Source organism: Lampris incognitus, chromosome 2 (genome assembly GCF_029633865.1).
Source record: "Lampris incognitus isolate fLamInc1 chromosome 2, fLamInc1.hap2, whole genome shotgun sequence".
In the NCBI taxonomy this organism is placed as follows: domain Eukaryota; kingdom Metazoa; phylum Chordata; class Actinopteri; order Lampriformes; family Lampridae; genus Lampris; species Lampris incognitus.
In genome coordinates this window covers 96,825,687-96,844,929 of record NC_079212.1, presented here as the reverse complement: position 1 = coordinate 96,844,929, position 19,243 = coordinate 96,825,687, and the positions used below count along the sequence as shown (strand labels likewise).

General features: G+C 44.8%; 1 protein-coding gene across 1 annotated transcript in view; it reads right to left on the bottom strand.

Moving 5' to 3' along the window:
- cacna1da (calcium channel, voltage-dependent, L type, alpha 1D subunit, a) overlaps window positions 1-19,243 on the bottom strand; it is an 87,813-nt gene that overhangs the window by 45,387 nt on the left and 23,183 nt on the right. The window contains exons 3-6 of the mRNA XM_056302150.1: window positions 8,669-8,808; window positions 5,818-5,990; window positions 4,945-5,097; window positions 3,955-4,151 (exon numbers count right to left, since the gene is read on the bottom strand). Coding sequence (XP_056158125.1) covers window positions 3,955-4,151; window positions 4,945-5,097; window positions 5,818-5,990; window positions 8,669-8,808 — 663 coding nt within the window. The remainder of the gene's footprint in view (window positions 1-3,954; window positions 4,152-4,944; window positions 5,098-5,817; window positions 5,991-8,668; window positions 8,809-19,243) is intronic.

The window sequence follows — 19,243 nt, the reverse complement described above, 5'->3', positions numbered from 1 at the left end:
TTATTAGATAGTTAACGTTAGTCAGCCCTGCAAACCTTGTGTAAACTACTAATAAGACACGTTAGCCCCTAGCTAACGGGTCAGAGCCTTTAGCCAAGCGGTTAGTGATGTCGCCTTGTGGTGCAGTACACCCCGTATCGAATCCCGCACCGGGCAAGAAAATAACCGGTTACACTAGTACAGGGGTCGGGAACCTTTTTGACTGGGAGAGCCATAAAAGCCAAATATTTCTAAATATATTTCATTGAGAGCCATATAGTATTTTTAACGTATAATAAATTAAATATGTCTTACTTTTAATGCGACTTCTGGTGCTGCATGGTTTTGCTGATGGCCTTGTAGTCTGGTTCATACGTGGTGAGGTTGAGCTTCATGCAGGCGTTGAGGCTTCCATCAGTTAAACGTGAGCGTAGGTTGGTCCTAATGTTCCTCATATGCGAGAAAGACTGTTCACATGCATATGTAGAGCCAAACATGGTCAATACGGCAATACTCACACGCTGCATTGTGTGGTATATCACAGGAAGCTCGTTCCAAGTTTTAAGAATCAGCTGGTCTTCAGGTTGAAGATTTTTAATTTCTGTCCACTTGTGTTCCCTCGCCAGCTCTGCTCGCTGTCGCGCAAGACTTTCCAACTCTCCATTAAGTGACTTGAACTTACTCATCCACATGTCTGATGCCTTCAGGTCAGCAACTTCCAGCTCAAAGTCTCCGATAGAGACCCCGGGGATGCATGTCAGGTCGATTTTGTCCACTGCACACTCATGTGGATGAGTGATGAACTTGAAAAGACCAGTGCGCGCACGAAATTCTCCAAAACGTGCTTTGAATGACTGCAGGAGATTGAACGTAAAGCCAGCTAGCTGCTGGAGATCCAGATGTTGAGTGGAGTCACTTGCTAAGCATGCATCTCTAAATTGTTGCAGTCTTTCAAAGTGCAGAAGACGACCTGTTTCAATGTCCCTGAGAAAGACTTCCAGCTTGCTTTCAAATGCAAACACTGCTTGTTGAAGGGATGAGATTGTATTTCCAATACCTTGCATTTTCACATTGAGCTGGTTCAGATGGCCAGTTATGTCCACGAGATAGTGAAACTGCAGGAGCCAGTCAGCGTTGTCTAGCTCAGGATGCTTGACGCCTTTCATTTCAAGAAAAGTCCGGATTTCACTCAGGCAAGCCGCAAAACGGCTGAGCACCTTCCCCCTTGACAACCAACGCACGTTGCTGTGTAAAAGCAGACCGGGATAATGATTCCCAACTTCTTCTAACAGAGCTTTAAACTGGCGATCATTTAAAGCTCGGGCAACAATAAAGTTGACCACTCGAATGACCAGCGACATCACCTCGCCAAGCTCCTGGCCACACGTCTGAGCGCAAAGCGCCTCCTGGTGCAGGATGCAATGAAAACTTAGGATGGCTCTCTTTTCATGTTCACGGAGAAGCGCTACAAATCCTTTGTTCTTCCCCAACATACAGGGTGCACCATCAGTACAGACAGAAATAAGTTTATCCATCGGTAGTTTTTTTTCTTTAGCAAACTCCATGAAAGACATGAATAAATCCTCTCCTCTTGTTGTCCCTTTCATTGGCAAAACAGCCAAGCTTTCCTCACGCAGTGTGTCACCTGCAGCATACCTGGCAATGATACTGCACTGAGATAGATGGCTAACGTCTGTTGACTCATCTAACGCGAGAGAAAAGTATGTCCCGGCGTTTATGTCCTTAATTTGTGTTTCCTCGACTTGATTTGCCATCATGATGCTACGATCGTGCACAGTTCTTGCTGACAGGGGCATGTCTTTTATTCGTTTGATTATCTTGTCTTTATTTGGGAAGTCATCAAACAGTTCATTGGCCACATCAAGCATGAATGTTTTGGCATACTCGCCATCTGTGAATGACTTTCCATTCCTTACTATTGCCAAAGCCCCCGCAAAGCTAGCGGAATTCCCGTCACCTTGCTTGGTCCACACACGTAGTTGCTGCTGACTCGTCTGCACTCTCCGCTGTAGCTCCTCGCATGCCCTTTTCCTGCTGTCCCCCGCTGCAGATTTCCATGCAAATGAAGCATGGTGCGTATCGAAGTGCCGCTTTATATTTGACCGTTTCATCGATGCAATTTTATCATTGCATATTAGACATACCACAGATCCTGCTCTCTCCACAAATGCAAATTCCTCTGTCCACGCAGCCTGGAATGCACGGTAATCATCGTCTTTTTTTCTTTTCGCCATCTTTTCCGTTACAAGGGTTGAAGCGGATAAACTAGTTGGCTATCTGATAAAATTGATTTCTTCACCTTTACAATGACCCGGACATGCTCGCGAGCCATTGGTTCCCGACCCGACCCACGGGTGACCCGTGACCCGTGAAATTTATCTTCAAAACTAATTTCTGTTTACTTTAAAATGACACAGTATTATTAAGAAATATCACAAGTATTTTAAAATCAGTTCCAAACTGATTTTTTTGAAAAAAAAATAATTTTCAACTCAAAATTTTCTGGGAGCCATATGCCGTCACCGGAAGAGCCATATATGGCTCGCGAGCCATAGGTTCCCGACCGCTGCACTAGTATATGAACGATGTGGTGGACAGCGGAGACATGCACCCCCAAACAAACTCTGGAAACCGCCTTTGAAGAGTCCCACTGGCAGCCAGAAGACACCAGGGTCTTTCTTGTGGCATTCCATCCAGCCCAGCAGCACTGCCAAGGACTCCTGCTCAGCTAATCATGTTAATTATATGTCATTTTAAATATGTAATTTGTAAATAGCAATTTTTTCTCTAATTTGTAAATAGTTGTAAATTTTAAGACTGTCGCTTATATAATTCTAATAAAAGAAAAAAACCAGTCCTTTGTTGTCAGTGAAATGTTTGTTAACCCTTTTATAAATGGTTGTACTTTAGTTGTAAATAATAAAAAGAATAGATAACATATACAACAAAGTAACAATATTTTAATTTATAAAACATCTAACATTTTGCACAATAAACTTATTCATAACAATACACACCAACAAACCAAAAATAAATCAACGCCTCTATCATCCTCTCGAGCAGGGAGAAGAGCCTCTCCATCCAACAGCAGGGAGAAGAGCCTCTCCATCTAACTTCACATATTTTAACAGAAATTTTGAGGTTTTAAGGTCCCCTGAAGTTTAACATATCTGGCGTTAGATGTTCAAATGAGTAGAAACCCAATACTTACATTTATAAGTGAAATCTTGCTCGGCGCTTTGAATACACATTCGTCCACCGTCCATTATTATTTTTATATTTTTTTTGGGGGGGGGGACGGGCGGAGCAGCGGCGCGCAAAGAATCTTGAGATATGGAAGTCCGCGAAGGATAGTAGCAGTGGATTCTTCAAAAAGAGGGAAAAGAAGGCCGCATTTGTGGGCTGCATCTGACGGAGCCTGCGAATTGGGACAGCCTTCACGCAGCGCTATGACGTAATCAGCCCAAGAATGCACCCTCCGAAGGATGCAGACCCTGAATTGGGACACAGCTTATTTCTCTGCACTGAAGAACACTATTATGTTTCTAAGACAGAGCAATGAACTTCGTGAAGGAAACGACGCGACCAACACATGTCATAAATAGTGACATGACGCGTACGATGACGCACAAATTATGCGCGGTCATTTTGACGCCTCATGGTCGCTTTAGGTAGATCTTATAACTTTTTTTGTGTGCAATTGATCTAAAACTCATTTTAAATGCAAATATATGCAATTTAGGAGAATTCAGGAAGCAACGGGTCTGTATCTTTTTCTTCACAAAGTTATTAAATTTTGAAAACCCAAAACGGTCAAAATGACCGTTTGGTTGTTCTAGTGTTAATCATCAATTTCACCGTTAGAATGTAAGTCACATCCTACACCTGTGATCTACATAAATGTCTCGTTCAAAGGCGTGTGGCAGGGAATGTAGAGGACAACAAGATACTGACCCAGTACAGCACATCCGTCCAGCCCTCCATGGTGATACACTGGAACACTGTCACCATTGCAAACAGGAAGTTGTCAAAATTAGTAATACCACCGTTGGGACCATGCCAGCCCTCCCTGCACTCGGTGCCGTTGATGGGGCATTGGCGCCCATGCCCTGAGATTGCACATGGAGCTGGTTCCTCCTCTGCTAACGCATCTACACAAAAAGATGAGGATAAAATGGCCCTTGTTTATTATGCCACTAATGAGACTGAAATAAATTCATGGATTGAGATGATTTATTTATTTATTTTATTACTTTATTGATCCCCATGGGGAAATTCTTCCTCTGCATTTTAACCCATCCTAGCTGTGTAGCTAGAAGCAGTGGGCAGCTGCCGTGCAACACTCCAGTTCGTCTTGCCATGCCTCGGTCAGGGGCACAGACAGGAGTACTAACCCTAACATGCATGTCTTTTTGATGGTGGGGGGAAACCGGAGCACCCGAAGAAAACCCACGCAGGCACGGGGAGAACATGCAAACTCCACACAGAAAGGACCTGGGATGACCCCTCCCCCAGGTTGGACAACCCCGGGGTTCAAACCTAGGACCTTCTTGCTGTGAGGCGACAGCGCTAACCACTGCACCACCGCGCCACCCAAGAAAGCATGGTATCACATAGTTGTAAGAGTGAAATTTACTGTGTAGGATATTTTGTTCAGATATAGAGCATATAACTGAATGCAACTGAATTCCTAATAAAACAAAAAACTCAAAAGTTGTGCAGAATGAATTAGAAACTAATTTTTAGAGAAATGCAACCATCATCACCATCTTTTGTCTGCTTGTACAGCCTGATATATGAAGTGTGCCTTTCTTTTTTTTATGATACACAATTAGAATGTTTATCTGCACAACAAAGCAAACTGATCATATACCTCGTCTTATAGCCGTGTTAGCGGGATGAACACTTAAGTTTAGCTTATACTGTGCAGTCGTGAGAGTGTACCTGTGCCAAGAATGAAGCAGGTAGCGTGCATTTTGCCGATGAAAAGCTCCAGGCCAATAATAGCATAGATTATGATGACAAACAAGACCAGGAGGGCAATGTGAAGGAGAGGGACCATGGCTTTAATGATGGAGTTCAAAACCACCTGTAAACCTAAGCAGAGAGGACATTGTACAGAGAAGTTTGAATGTTCACATACTGAAATACTGTGTACGGTATGCCTGCATGCATAATATAGTAAAGGAGAGCATATATAATATCTAAGCATAAGTACGCACTGGACATCTGGGTAGCAACAGGGTATAGCCATCTCATTACAAGTCTCTTTACCGGTTTGTTCTATGAAATTGTAAATTTGTGCCATTTCAGAGACCATTTCACTACAGACGCTGCAGAATATATAAAACATGACAGTTAAGACGAAAACAAGCTAGTAAACAAACACAAAAAATTAAATTTCAATGATCAAAAGGTACTGTTGTTTGTATACTTATGTGTTGCCACACACAACGAGGGTGCAGCATAGAAGTGCATGATACGTGTTTTTATGGGGTTGCTTGTTGCTGTTACACCCAGAGGTTATGTCTCAGAGGCACTAACTTGGACAGCCTGTTTAGACAGAACAGTCCTCAGGGACTGCACATATGCCATATGAACTCATCATGCATATCTCTTCAATCATCAAAAACAAACTGTAAGGGGAAAGGCACGTGGGGGACTGTATTATTAAGAAAATGGGGGAGGAAACAGGTAAAAATTGCTCAACCTACCGTTTTGTGTTTGCAAGTATTTCCAAATCCTAAGGCTAAGGATGGACACACTCGGATGACAAGGGGTGTGCTTGCATGTGGAGTGCAGACTGTCATTACTTACTGGGTACTCCTGAGACCAGCCGCAGGGGTCGCAGCACACGGAAGGCTCGAAGGGCTTTAACATCAAATCCCCCTGGCTTGCCTCCATGGCCATGCATTGACGGGTGGAGAGCAGCTCCTTCAACTTCTACCTTCTCATCTTTGGTCAAAACCTCCAAGACAACACTAAACAGTCTGGAAAAACACAGAGGGAAATCGTCACACTTCAAACAATCAGTCAATCAATTTAAGCTTTGGTTTGCCCCTAAATTATTCTCCACCACAAAGGTGATGTAATCTGAAAAATTTTTTGGGGGGGGGGGGTTTCTCCCCCAATTTTATCCGGCCAATTACCCCACTTCTCCGAGCCGTCCCAGTCACTGCTCCACCCCCTCTGCCGATCCGGGGAGGGCTGCAGACTACCACAAACCTCCTCCGATACATGTGGAGTCGCCAGCCGCTTCTTTTCACCTGACAGTGAGGAGTTTCACCAAGGGGGACGTAGCACATGGGAGAATCACGCTATTCCCCCCAGTTCCCTCTCCCCCCCCAAACAGGTGCCCCGACCGACCAGAAGAGGCGCTAGTGCAGCGACCAGGACACATACCCACATCCGGCTTCCCACCCACAGACACGACCAATTGTGTCTGTAGGGACGCCCGACCAAGCTGGAGGTAAAACGGGGATTGGAACCAGCGATCCCCATGTTGGTAGGCAACGGAATACACCACAACACCACCCGGTCACCTCATCTGAACAAATTTTTATTTACAGGCTGCAATAGATGGTTAAGATCAGAGGCTATATAAATGGGCGGTTTTACTGAAGGTCATGATTGGAATCGTTGCATCATAGGAAGCCCAGCGCTGGTCATACATAATGTGTTTTATCTTCCATTCTGTATAAAACCTGCACTTGCACTACAGTCCATGACTATCTAAATCTTAACGTTTTATTTGTTGTTTCAGTGTTGCATCCAGATCTTAATTCATGTTAGCTCTTTTTGCACAGTACAGACCTAAGCATGTAGCATTTAGTAAACAGAGAAAAAAACTAAACACACAGCATAATGTGTGGTCCTTTATCAGGATGAGAATAACATTTTCTTTTGCACACATATATTGATTTCCTCGTAGCGGCTCAAGGTTTTTTTTATAAACCCTGAACTAACACGCTGAATAACTCAATCCTTAAAATAAATTCAGTAGATAAATGCAGCAGGATAACCGGGACACTTATTTAAAATCCCTGTAAAACTCCGGCACCATAGTGGAGCTCTTGCAATGGAAAGAGGACACTTTATTACAGCCGGTTAGACGTCCCGCACCTCGCCAGGAGGGGAAATCATCTCAGCACATCACATCAAAGCTGTGCATGAAAAGGACCGTGCACTGAAAAAACTGAATAGAGCTGCCAATAGGGGCTGCAAGGGGTACTTAAGGCCTGTAAGACAGCCTACTCAGACTGCTGCTATACCGAGTCCCTGACCGCCTGGTGCGGAGGCTTTTATAAAACACTATTCATTTTCAAATGAACGTCACTGTTACAATCGTATAGGAAATTGAATCCCCCCCCCCCCAAAAAAAATACATTCAATTCTGTACTTGGCGGTAGAGCAATGTCATTATCAAACAGACATTTCGCCAATTCTTGTCATCCGCTTGTTCTGCTTTTCATCATCTCTTTTGCTCAATGGCCATCTGAAGTCATCTTTACACTTCCCTTCCAGAAGGGTTTGCTCTGATGCGGGGACGTCCTGGCAGCCTTTGTTTAAAAAAAAAAAAGTTGCTTTTCTTGTATTATTTACACTTTCATTTCCGAAATATAAACCCGTTGACCTAATTAAATTGTCATTATCACCTTTTATATGGCAATGATAAAAAAAACTACACACTGGAGACTAGTGAAGCTTTTCAACATATGGACGAAACAACACTTTGACCTCCGTCAGGATTTTATGTGCTGATTTCAGCGCTATACGGACACGGCTATATTTAGATATCAGATATTGACAGGATTATCTTTGTGTGCCATTTCAGTGATTTAGCAGCAGTAGCCACTGCTCGTAGCAGGGGTGGCGGTCTTTGCATTTGACTGCATGGCAGCTCAGCCCTGGATGCTGCATGCAGACAGAGATCTGACCTACCTACCCACTGGACTGTGCATATTAGAGAAGAGCAACAGAGAGGAGGGAGAGAGGAAGGGAGATAGAGGAGAAGAGAGGCGGCGATAGGGATGAAGATAACAAGACGAGAGCGTGCAGAAGATAGAAGCGAGGGGGATTCGAGGTGGCGAAGGGCAGAGCATGAAATATAACGATTTCAGAGATCAAAATGGAAAGGGGAGGTAATGAGAGAAAATCCAAGACGGAGAGCGCAGCAGGACGGGAGACGGTGAGGAAAAAGTCCGTGAGAGGAAAGAGGAGAGAGAAAGGAGGGAGGAGGAGGAGGAGAGGGAGAGTGGAGAAGAGATGAAGTATAGCGAGATGGTGACTCACTCCAGTGGTGGTAAAGCTCTGATTTATTCTCTCTGTCTTTTCTGGGTCATATTCTGTGGGTGTATGAGGGTCTCTATTAGCCCTTTGGTGCTGGAGAAAAGGCTTAAGCAACTTAAACTTATAACACTGTCTGCCTGTCTCACAAATACTGTACACCGCAACTGCCAAACAGAGATCGCAGAGCAAATCCTAATCCTGCACTGGAATAACAGAAACCCACGACCTGAGTTTGAGCTATTTCAGTTCTACTGGCACATCTCTTGAATCAGCTCAGTTAGGCTTTATGACGTCGTTCTAGGGACTTGGTATTATCTACAACATCTTAATGAATGGACAAAGTGAAAAGAAAACGGATCAGGTTAACCCAGAGACTTACCCAATGACGACAATGACAAAATCCAGCATGTTCCAACCGTTTCTCACATACGCGTTCTGGTGCATCACCAAACCATAGGCGATAATCTTCAGAAAGGTTTCGATTGTAAAAATGATGAGGAAGGCATATTCAACTGTTTCCTGTGGACACGGAGAGAAGAGACAACGCACAGCACAGACCTTGTTAATGACCGAGAACCTCACGCCAAGACCCATTGAGACAAACAGACGTAACTCAGGTGATATAGTATCTTCGGTATGTATGCACACAGAGATGAGCTGGCATTGGATCAGCTGGGGGAGCCTGGTCCGCCGTGTCCGGTGGGCCCAGGGACCACGGCCCTGCCCGGAGCTGCGCTCGAGCAGGAATCACCGAGGGTGGTCTGACGGGACGCGGAAGTGGGGAAGGCTAAGCTAACCGCTAGCCCACGTAGACCGGCAGTCCAACAGTCATCCGGGCGTTCGCTCTCTTGGACAGTGATTTTTTGTTTTGTTTGATATGTTGGATATATGTGTTCTTGTAGTTTGGATGTTTTTGTCTTTGTGTAGCACTGCTGTGGGCTGGGGGGAAACGATATTTAGTTTCATTTCATGTGTGCAGGTGCATGGAATCAAATGACAAATAAATATTCCTGATTCCTCTACGGCCACTGAGAGAGAGGATGACTCTGACAGTGACAGGAAGTTAGGAAAGACAGACAAAATACAAATTTAAGAGACGCTCATTGTTACATCAGTACCAATAGTACTGACGCGACACCGGTGAAAGAAGCATCAGGATATGGGCATGCCCAAATACCCATGCATGTGCCCCCACACACACACACACACACACACACACACACACACACACACACACACACACACACACACACACACACATACACACACACACACACACACACACACACACACACAGGGGATGTTTCTGGATTAGCAAACCAGACGTTTGTACAACAGAATGAGCAGGGTGACTTTCCTGGCTCGGCCGAGACACCCTGGATGTAACCCATCACACCCATGTGTAAAATTCGGACAGAAAAATAAACGACCATGATGAAATGAAAAATCTTGTTTTGAAGACTGCAAGATCTTCCTCAATTAACCCAAAGAAAAATTAGCCAGTTCTTTGATGGTGAGGTTCTGTGTTTTTGCATGACTACCTGCTTATTCTTCAGAATATTGAGGTACAAGCATCTCTAGCAAGTTGATATCAACACTTAAAGTTTCAATCTATTTTTAATAAGAAAAGTTGGGGGCATCCGGGTAGCGTAGCGGTCTATTCCGTTGCCTACCAACACGGGGATCCTGGTTCGAATCCCCGTGTTACCTCTGACTTGGTCGGGCGTCCCTACAGACACAATTGGCCATGTCTGCGGGTGGGAAGCCGGATGTGATTCTGTGTCCTGGTTGCTGCACTAGTACCTCCTCTGGTCAGTCGGTCGGTCAGTCGGGGCGCCCGTTAGGGGGGGAGGGGAATGGTGTGATCCTCCAACGTGCTACGTCCCCCTGGCGAAACACCTCACCGTCAGGTGAAAAGAAGCGGCTGGCGACTCCACATGTATCAGAGGAGGCAAGTGGTAGTCTGCAGGCCTCCGCAGATCGGCATTTTGAAGGCACCTATGACTAAGTCTTATCTTACAGTAGAGCAAAATGCCATAATTTCACCACGTTTGTCTGTTTTAAAAGTACATTATTTTGAGGAATGCATATTCCCTCTCCATAAAATGTCTAGTTGGTAAACAAAAGCCTTCTCATCTCACACCTAGGTTAGGGCTGATGTGTTATTTCTGACCACACACTTTTTCAGTGAGTCTTCTTCTTCTTTCGGTTTGTTCCCTGTTTGTCAGGGGTCGCCACAGCAGATTTTTCAGTTTCCGTCGGTACTCTGTGAGGGCACAGCACCAATAACGGCCATTGTTAAACCGGGCCTCAGCCAATCCAGCATGGAGCCTCGACTGATCCGGTATGGTCTTGTCAATCCGCATACTGGTTTGGCAAAATTTTACATCGGATGCCATTCCCCATCCTATGGACGGTGGCACAGGTGAAACGCTGGATGCCATCCCAGTATTCACTGACTTACTCACTTTTTCAGTGAGTATACCCCAGAAAATACTGCATAGACCTGATTTGTACACTATCAGCTTTCAGTGACCACAACTTTCAACCACTGGGTACATATCTCAAAAGATATTCTGCCGTTCTTGCAACCCGCTCGTCATGTGGCTGGGAGGTTCGTATCCCAGACACGCCGTAACCGGTCACGGCCAGAGTGTCCACGGGGTAAGGCGTTCATTAGGCCACCCTTACCCGAGGGATAGTGGGTGTAGATCGGTGTAGTGTTCGGGTACTCGTCGTTCTCCAGCGACCCCTCTGGCCTATCCGGGCGCCTGCAGCCAAGCAACTGAAAGCGTTCTCCCTACGCCTCCTTCGCAGCCTGAAGGTGATGCAATCCATGCGAGGCTTCAGCGTGTAAAATAGCGAGAGCAGCCGACATGAGTTTGAAGGAAACTGGTGTTACGACTATCTCCTTCCTGTGGAAACGTGAGCCAGGGGAGTTATTCGACAAGAGTTCCGGCCATATGCCATTGGGTTAATCGGGTGGGATAAGGGGAAAAACTAGAAATACATTTAAGAAAACAAAAAAAAAGATATGCCCTGCACTGGAGGATGGTACCATCTTTTGAGAAAAAGAGAGAAGCATAGTCTTAGAGAAGTCTAAACATCCAAGTCCAGTCACAACTGTGAGATGCATGATAAGGCACAGACAAATTTGACCCATTGTGTGTTTATCAGGGTGTTTCTCAAAGGCAAAGCAAACACAGGAACAATGGGCCGAAAAGCAGGGATTGACCGGGGGAGAGGCAGGAAGTGCCATCTGAGTGACCTCACATAGCGAGGGAGCGGCGGTATCTCAACGACAGGAGGGGGGCTACAAGAGACCAGCTGCTAGCTGAGACAGGTGTATCGGCAGAGGAGATGTGTGTATATTCATGAGCTGGACCGGCCACTGTGTGACTCAGCAGTTTAGGACAGCCCTGGGTCCGCTCAGGAGACAAGAAACAGGAGTGAGGCCCATTTCATCCATTATATATTAGACAGAGCAAGTCAGCTCAGACACTCCACACACCGCCTTGTGGGTTTGTTTTTTTTTGGTACCTTTTCAATCACACTGTTGTTGTTTTTTTGTTTTTTTTTACTATTTCAACACTATACCTGCCCATGTCTCATTTACAGCCAGAGGGAATATAAAGGGAGTGAATTGTAAATGTATTAGATACAGTCTGCCAACCTTTTATATATGGGAAGCCCCCAGCATTCATATTATACATAATACCCACAATACACTGCACAGCATGACATTCTCTCTTTATGTCTCTCACTCACACACACACACACACACACACACACACACACACACACACACACACATAACTAGACAGTCTTCCTTAGGGGGTCCTTGATCCACCGCTCCGTGGACATCATAAGTGTAGGGGGACTGTGTGCTGCAGGGCTTGTTTTGCTAACAGTTAACTGCTGATTGAGAGCAGCACTTAGCCCAATGTAAGGAAGACGGGCCCCTTTGTGAGCGAAGTAAAAGGTTGAGTCAAGCTTATGGCTGCCGCTTCACCACCGAGCTCACTTCAGACTGCAGGGTGCAGATAGCATGCACGCTAATTCATATGGACTGAAAAAGAGTAAGAACGAGAAACATAAACATTTGAAAAGGCGTCCAGTAATCGCCTGGGGTATATAAGCAAGTAAATAAGAGTTTATTTATATAGCAACTTTTTTTTGGATCCCCCCCCTTTTTCTCCCCAATTGTACCCTGCCAATTACCCCACTCTTCCTAGCCGTCCCAGTTGCTGCTCCACTCCCTTCTGCCGACCCGGGGAGGGCTGCAGACTACCACATGCCTCCCCCGATACATGTGGAGTCACCAGCCGCTTCTTTTCACCTGACAGTGAGGAGTTTCGCCAGGGGGACGTAGTGCATGGGATGATTATGCTATTCCCCCACAGTTCCCCCTCCGCCCCGAACAGGCGCCGCGACCGACCAGAGGAGGTGCTAGAGCAGCGACCAGGACACACACCCACATCCGGCTTCCCACCCGCAGACACGGCCAATTGTGTCTGTAGGGACGCCCGACCAAGCCAGTGGTAACACAGGGATTCGAACTGGGGACCCCCATGTTGGTAGGCAACAGAATAGACCACCACGCCACCCGGATGCCCCCGATATTCTGCAATATTTTCAATACTATCAGTTGAATATGGGCATTTTAAATGACAAAGACATGTTAATGATGCCAGCATAGTTGCAAGTATAACACGTTTGGCTTCCATACAGTTTATACTACAGTCAGTTTATACTACAGTCAGCCCCATGTTCATACAAGCATGAACGTTTAACAGAAAATGCCAGCCATCCCCTGTTGATGAGCCAGGCACTTATTCATTCATAACCAAAGCTGCACTGCTACTCCAGGCCAGCAAAAATAAAGAGAGAGAGAGTAAGATAAAAAGAGAGGGGCAGAAAGAGAGTGAGAGAGAAAGAGAAGGAGAGAAGGGGGGGGGGCAACAGGGAAGGAGACATATAGAGGAAAAAGAAAGGGCCTTTGGAGCAGACTATAAATATCTCTGACTCATCTCAGTTTATTTGCACTGTACAGACACTAACTGTAGCATGCTCCTTTACAAATTCACCTCAGCTGCTGCAAAATGTTCCAAGGTGCCCGTTACTCTCTCTCTCACACACACACACACACACACACACACACACACACACACACACACACACACACACACACACACACACACACACACACACACACACACACCAGGCAAGCAGGCGGCAGTATGGTGGCTTTCGGCTGATGAAGAAATTATATTTTCTGTTTTGAAACAAACGCCCCCTAGTTTGAAGGATGAAGGTTAAAGGAGCAGTCGGGAAACTTTATAGAGGTTTACACTTACCGCTCATACATGCTACACGGGTGTGTTTCATTTTCACAATCATCCATCCTTTTCTCCTTACTGGACACACAGTGTGTCATCTACAGTTCAACGCAATTAAAGGAGGAAAATCCACAATTCTTGTTCAGTACAAAAAAATAACCCCAGGGTTCATAAAAGCTAACATCATGCTAGAGCAGTCTATCATAGCGACTTGAGCGGCCATTTTGAACATGTACGGTCATATTTTTTATGGTCAGTTACAGTGGTTTCCTACCGTGTTATTTACAAGCAATTACCGACAGCAGTCTCTCCACCATGTCAAAACGAAGCAAAGAATAATTAGTAAAATAAGCAATAAAAGTGATGTTAAATTTTTTAAATCACCGCTCCAATTCACTATGATGGACTACTGTAGTATCATGATAGCTTTGGCTGAACTTTGTAGTTGTTTTCTGCACTGAGCAAGGATTGTTGTTCATTTACCCCCCATTAATTGCATTGAACTGCAGTTGGCATGATGGAGCTACGAGTCCAGTATGAAGAAAAGGATGGATGACTGTGAAAATGAAACTTTCCTATATTCTATAAGGTTGGTGAGTATAAAATAGGGATAGATTAAAAAAAAATGAACTATTCCTTTTGGGTAGTGCTCTGATCTCATAACAAGAGTGATAATCAGCAAATTTCGACAACAAATGTCTACCAAGCCAGATACCATGTTAGCGTATAACAATAGATAAAGCCATGCATGAGAGGAAAACACATAACACACATACTCCCCCTCAACATCCACGCCTGGAAACATCCTGTCTCTCTGCCTTGCCAAAGGGTGAATGTTCACATCCACAGGCACAACTCAGTTCATCTCGCACACTCTCAGACTGCAACTCACTGAATGATTAAGGATGCCGACCCGCTAAGCAGTGCATTCCCGTGTATAACTGACCTAGGCAGATAATGGAAATGTTAACCTATGAAAAATTCAGCCAGGCCCATACACAACACTCATGAGTCATCATCTGCAGGATGCAAGAAAAATACAGCAGCTACACTATGTATATGTACAAAAGTATTGGGACACACCTCTTAATCATTGAATTCAGGTGTTTGTTTCATTCAGACCTATTGCCACAGGTGTATAAAATCAAGCAGCTAGCCATGCAGTCTGCATTTACAAACATTTGTGAAAGAATGGGTCATTCTGAAGAGCTCAGTGAATTCAAGCGTAGTACTGTCATAGGATGCCACCCTTGCAATAAGTCAGTTTGTGAAATTTCTTTCCTGCTAGATATTCCACGGTCAACTGTAAGTGGTATTATTGAAAAGTGGAAGTGTTTAGGGACAACAGCAACTCAGCCACAAAGTGGCAGACCACATAAAGTCACACCGCGGGGTCATCGAGTGCTGAGGCACATAGTGCGTAAAAGTCGCCAACGCTCTGTTGACTCAATAACTGCAGAGTTCCAAACTTCCTCTGGCATTAACATCAGCACAAAAACTGTGTGCCGGGAGCTTCATGGAATGGGTTTCCATGGCCGAGCAGCTGCATGCAAGCCTTACATCACCGAGCACAATGCCAAGCGTCGGATGGAGTTGTGTAAAGCACGCTGCCACTGGGCTCTGGAGCAGTGGAAACGTGTTCTGTGGAGTGATGAATCATGCTTCTCTGTCTGGCAGTCTGATGGACGAGTCTGGATTTGGCGGATGCCAGGAGAACATTACCTGTCTGACGGCATTGTGCCAACTGTAAAGTTTGGTGGAGGAGGGATAATGGTATGGGGTTGTTTTTCAGGGGTTGGGCTAGGCCCCTTAGCTCCAGTGAAGGGAAATCTTAATGCCTCAGCATACCAAGACATTTTGGACAATTCTATGCCTGCAACTTTGTGGGAACAGTTTGGGGAGGGCCCTTTTCTGTTCCAGCATGACTGTGCCCCAGTGCACAAAGCAAGGTCCATTAAGACATGGTTGGGTGAGTTTGGTGTGGAAGAACTTGACTGGCCTGCACAGAGCCCTGACCTCAACCCCATCGAACACCTTTGGGATGAACTAGAACGGAGATTGTGAGCCAGGTATTCTTGTCCAACATCAGTGCCTGACCTCACAAATGCTCTTCTGGATGAATGGACAAAAATTCCCACAGACACACTCCAAACTCTTGTGGAAAGCCTTCCCAGAACAGTGCAAGCTGTTATAGCTGCAAAGGGGGGGACCAACTCCATATTAATGCCTAAGGATTTAGAATGGGATGTCATAAAAGCTCCTGTAGGTGTAATGGCCAGGTGTCCCAATATTTTTGTACATATAGTGTAGCTGTCCTGTGCGCTTGTAGGGAATGCCACTGAAAAGACTGAGAAGGAGTTTAAAGTAAACTCAGTTTAAAAGGTAATCCCGCTATATTCCTGACCCCAAAATACCAACACATTTGCTCATTCATCACATCTCACAGCTGTAACGCTCCATAGAGAATAAAGGGAAAGAACTGACAAGGTGTCTATAAAAGTATCCTGAAGAGTGAGGAGGGGCTCATGGCATGGTACTACACTATCCTGTAAAGTTTCTGCTTTAAGGCTGATTGCACTACTCCAACATGAAAGTGATCATGGCGTTGGGACACAGGATAACCTAGAGGTAATAGAGACTGCCCTGCAGGGCCTCAGGTTATAGGGTTGTAGTACTCAAGTGTGGACTCGGTCTCGAGTCCAGTCTTGAGTCCGCATTTTGAGGGTCCCAGTCTCATCTTGGATTTCACAGCATAATGACTTGGTCTTGACTCAGTCTTGGACAGTGCAGATTCATGATAAGTTTTCAAAACTGGTCATGTACGTGACTTCAACTTACTTGTTTTACTTTTGAAATGAATGTCAAACTCTGCCTGAGGAGAACAATAAAGTGCAATGAAATCTGTTTCTTCATTATTATGAATTTATGTCTCAGAAACAATGGAAAATTACAGAGCAGTCAAGTTTTGAATTTTACTACAATGGTAGATTATAGTCACAGTCATGGTTTTAAACTGGACTTGCGCTGTTCTGGTGTCAGTCTTTGCATGAGTTTTGTACCAACTGATCTTACGTTATTGCTCTTGAGTTAGACCTGCCACCTTAAAGTGTTGGACTTGAATTGAACTCGTCCACCTAAAGACTTGGTGTGGGCTTGGTCTTGCCTTTGGTGGTCTTGAAACAAGGCTATCAGGATCCAAACTGTAATGTGAAGTGCCATTGCACAAAACAGCAGACCCAATAGGCTCACTCAATAGGATTTGGCCTGGAAACAGTGTCAGTTATACTCCTCACATGTTCATGTAATTTTAGTGTACAGCCTAAGACAAACCCGGTGTGAGGGCATTCTATAGAGCAGCACCATACTGCAAGCCAGTCTTGAAAGAGAAGCTTTAAGTGGTTCATGATAGGAACTCCTGACTGGACTTTCTATGCCATGACAGTGGTATTCGGGTACAGTTCAAAAGAGAACAAAGCCTTTTTCAGAACAGAGGCAGGAATATCATCAGTATGTAGTAGTCTGCCGTCCTCCCCAGATCGGTAGAGGGGGTGGCGCAGCAACCGGGATGGCTCAGAAAATAAGATAATTGGCCAAGTACAATTGGGAAGAAAAATGTGGAAAAATACCACACACAAAAAAAAAAATCACCAGTCAGATGAGCAGTTCCCTATATTTCCTGAGTAGATGGCCAACTATGTAGAGAGAGGTTATACATTGCAGATGTTTGAAAAGGCACATCTGTGTGTGTGGCAGCCGGCCTAGAGTCACATGAGTCAGAGTGACATCACTCATGGTTGACAGCAGAGGATTACCAGAGTCTTTTGTGGCAGAGACAACACAACAATAAACTACAAGCTATTGCAAGTATTGCTTTCAATAATATACACACAGAAATGCAGAACAAATCAATGGCACACTGAGCCAACGCATACAACAGCAAACATTTCAAAGCAAACCAAGAGGCAGACGACCGTGAAACTCCACTGATTGACCATGTGACAATGTATGAGCCAAAAATAACACTTGACTGTCAAAGTGACTTTGTGATGCCATTTTGTATCTTATTCTGTACACAATGAGCAGGCATATATAGAGCTTACCACATCTCCCTCTATCTCCTCTGACTTGCTATCTCCCTCCCCCATGCTCTGTCCCTCGCTAGCTAACTCTCTTCCTTTCCCCTGTCTGGATAGATCAGTCACTGCTGTCCAGGCAAGCCAGGGGGTGAGGGCAAGCCAGCATTTAGTGGTTCTTCACCGCCTACTCCTTCAGGTTTACACAATAAATAACAGTACAGCCTGTGTCAGGGTGGCTTTTCAAATGTGTATTATATGTGAGCTCTGTGTCTACATAGGCCTACACAGTGTGGATGCACAATTTATATGAACTGAATGGTCTCTGCACTCCTTTGAGGAAACTTCAATGCCACCTTATTCCATGTACGGTGCTATTACTGTATCCGTCGATCGCTTAAAGCTACAATCCTGAATTCATGTACAAACACAACTCCACTTAGATACTTTATATCTCTGGCATATATAAAACAAGATCACCCAAGAATATCCAGATCATGGACATTTTTGTTGTTGCCCATTTTACTGGTTACTATTGTTCCAAGGAGAAATCAACGAGGCTCATAATGTTTTCTGTCTTTAACGTGGCAGCCAAATGCAAAAGAACCAGGCTGATAGCAGCTAGATCGAGTAAAGTTGTGGCTAACCAGAAGACAAGACAAATTAAGCTAGTAGAAGACCTTAACCAAAAGACACTGCAACACCAACAGCACAAACTACCAAAGTTCAACCACGCTTTTTTTTTTCTTTCTTTCTTTCTTTTTTTTTTGGTGCAGGAGAAAGTTCTGATGCAACAACACAAGCACCTCTGTTTTATTTCCAATGGATTGGTGGGATATTGAGTGGTCAAACACCAATACAACTAGAGGTGTTAAACAATTAAACATAAATACTGATCTCAGGATTTAAGCTTTGACCTTCTTATTAATCAACTGGACAGGATGTAGTGAGTTAGAGGAAGGCACGGTATGTCCATGTGATGCTTTACCACACTATTGTGTAGCACGTTTTTCCTAGTTTAGTTAATAATAATAATAACAATAATAATATAATCATCATCATCACATTTATATTGCACTTTTCTAGACACCCAAAGCACTTCACATTGAAGGGAGTAACTCACTTCAACCACCACCGATATGTAGCGCCCACCTGGGTGATGCACGGCAGCCATTTTGCGCCAGAACACTCACCACACATCAGCTTGAGGTGGAGAGGGAGGAACCATTGAGCCAATTACATGGGGGTATGATTAAGTGGCCAGATGGTGAGAGCCAGGTTGGGGATTTTGCCAGGACACCAGGGAGCCCCCTACTCTTTGCGATAAGTGCCATGGGATCTTTAATGACCACGGTGAGTCAGGACCTCGGTTTTAACGTCTCATCCGAAGGACGGCATCTCCTACAGCACAGTGTCCCCATCACTGCACTGAGGCATTGGGATTTTTGTTGTTTTTATTAGGACCAGAAGGAAGACTGCCCCCTACTGGCCCACCAACACCACTTCTGGCAGCAACTCAGTTTTCCTGAGAGGTCTCCCATC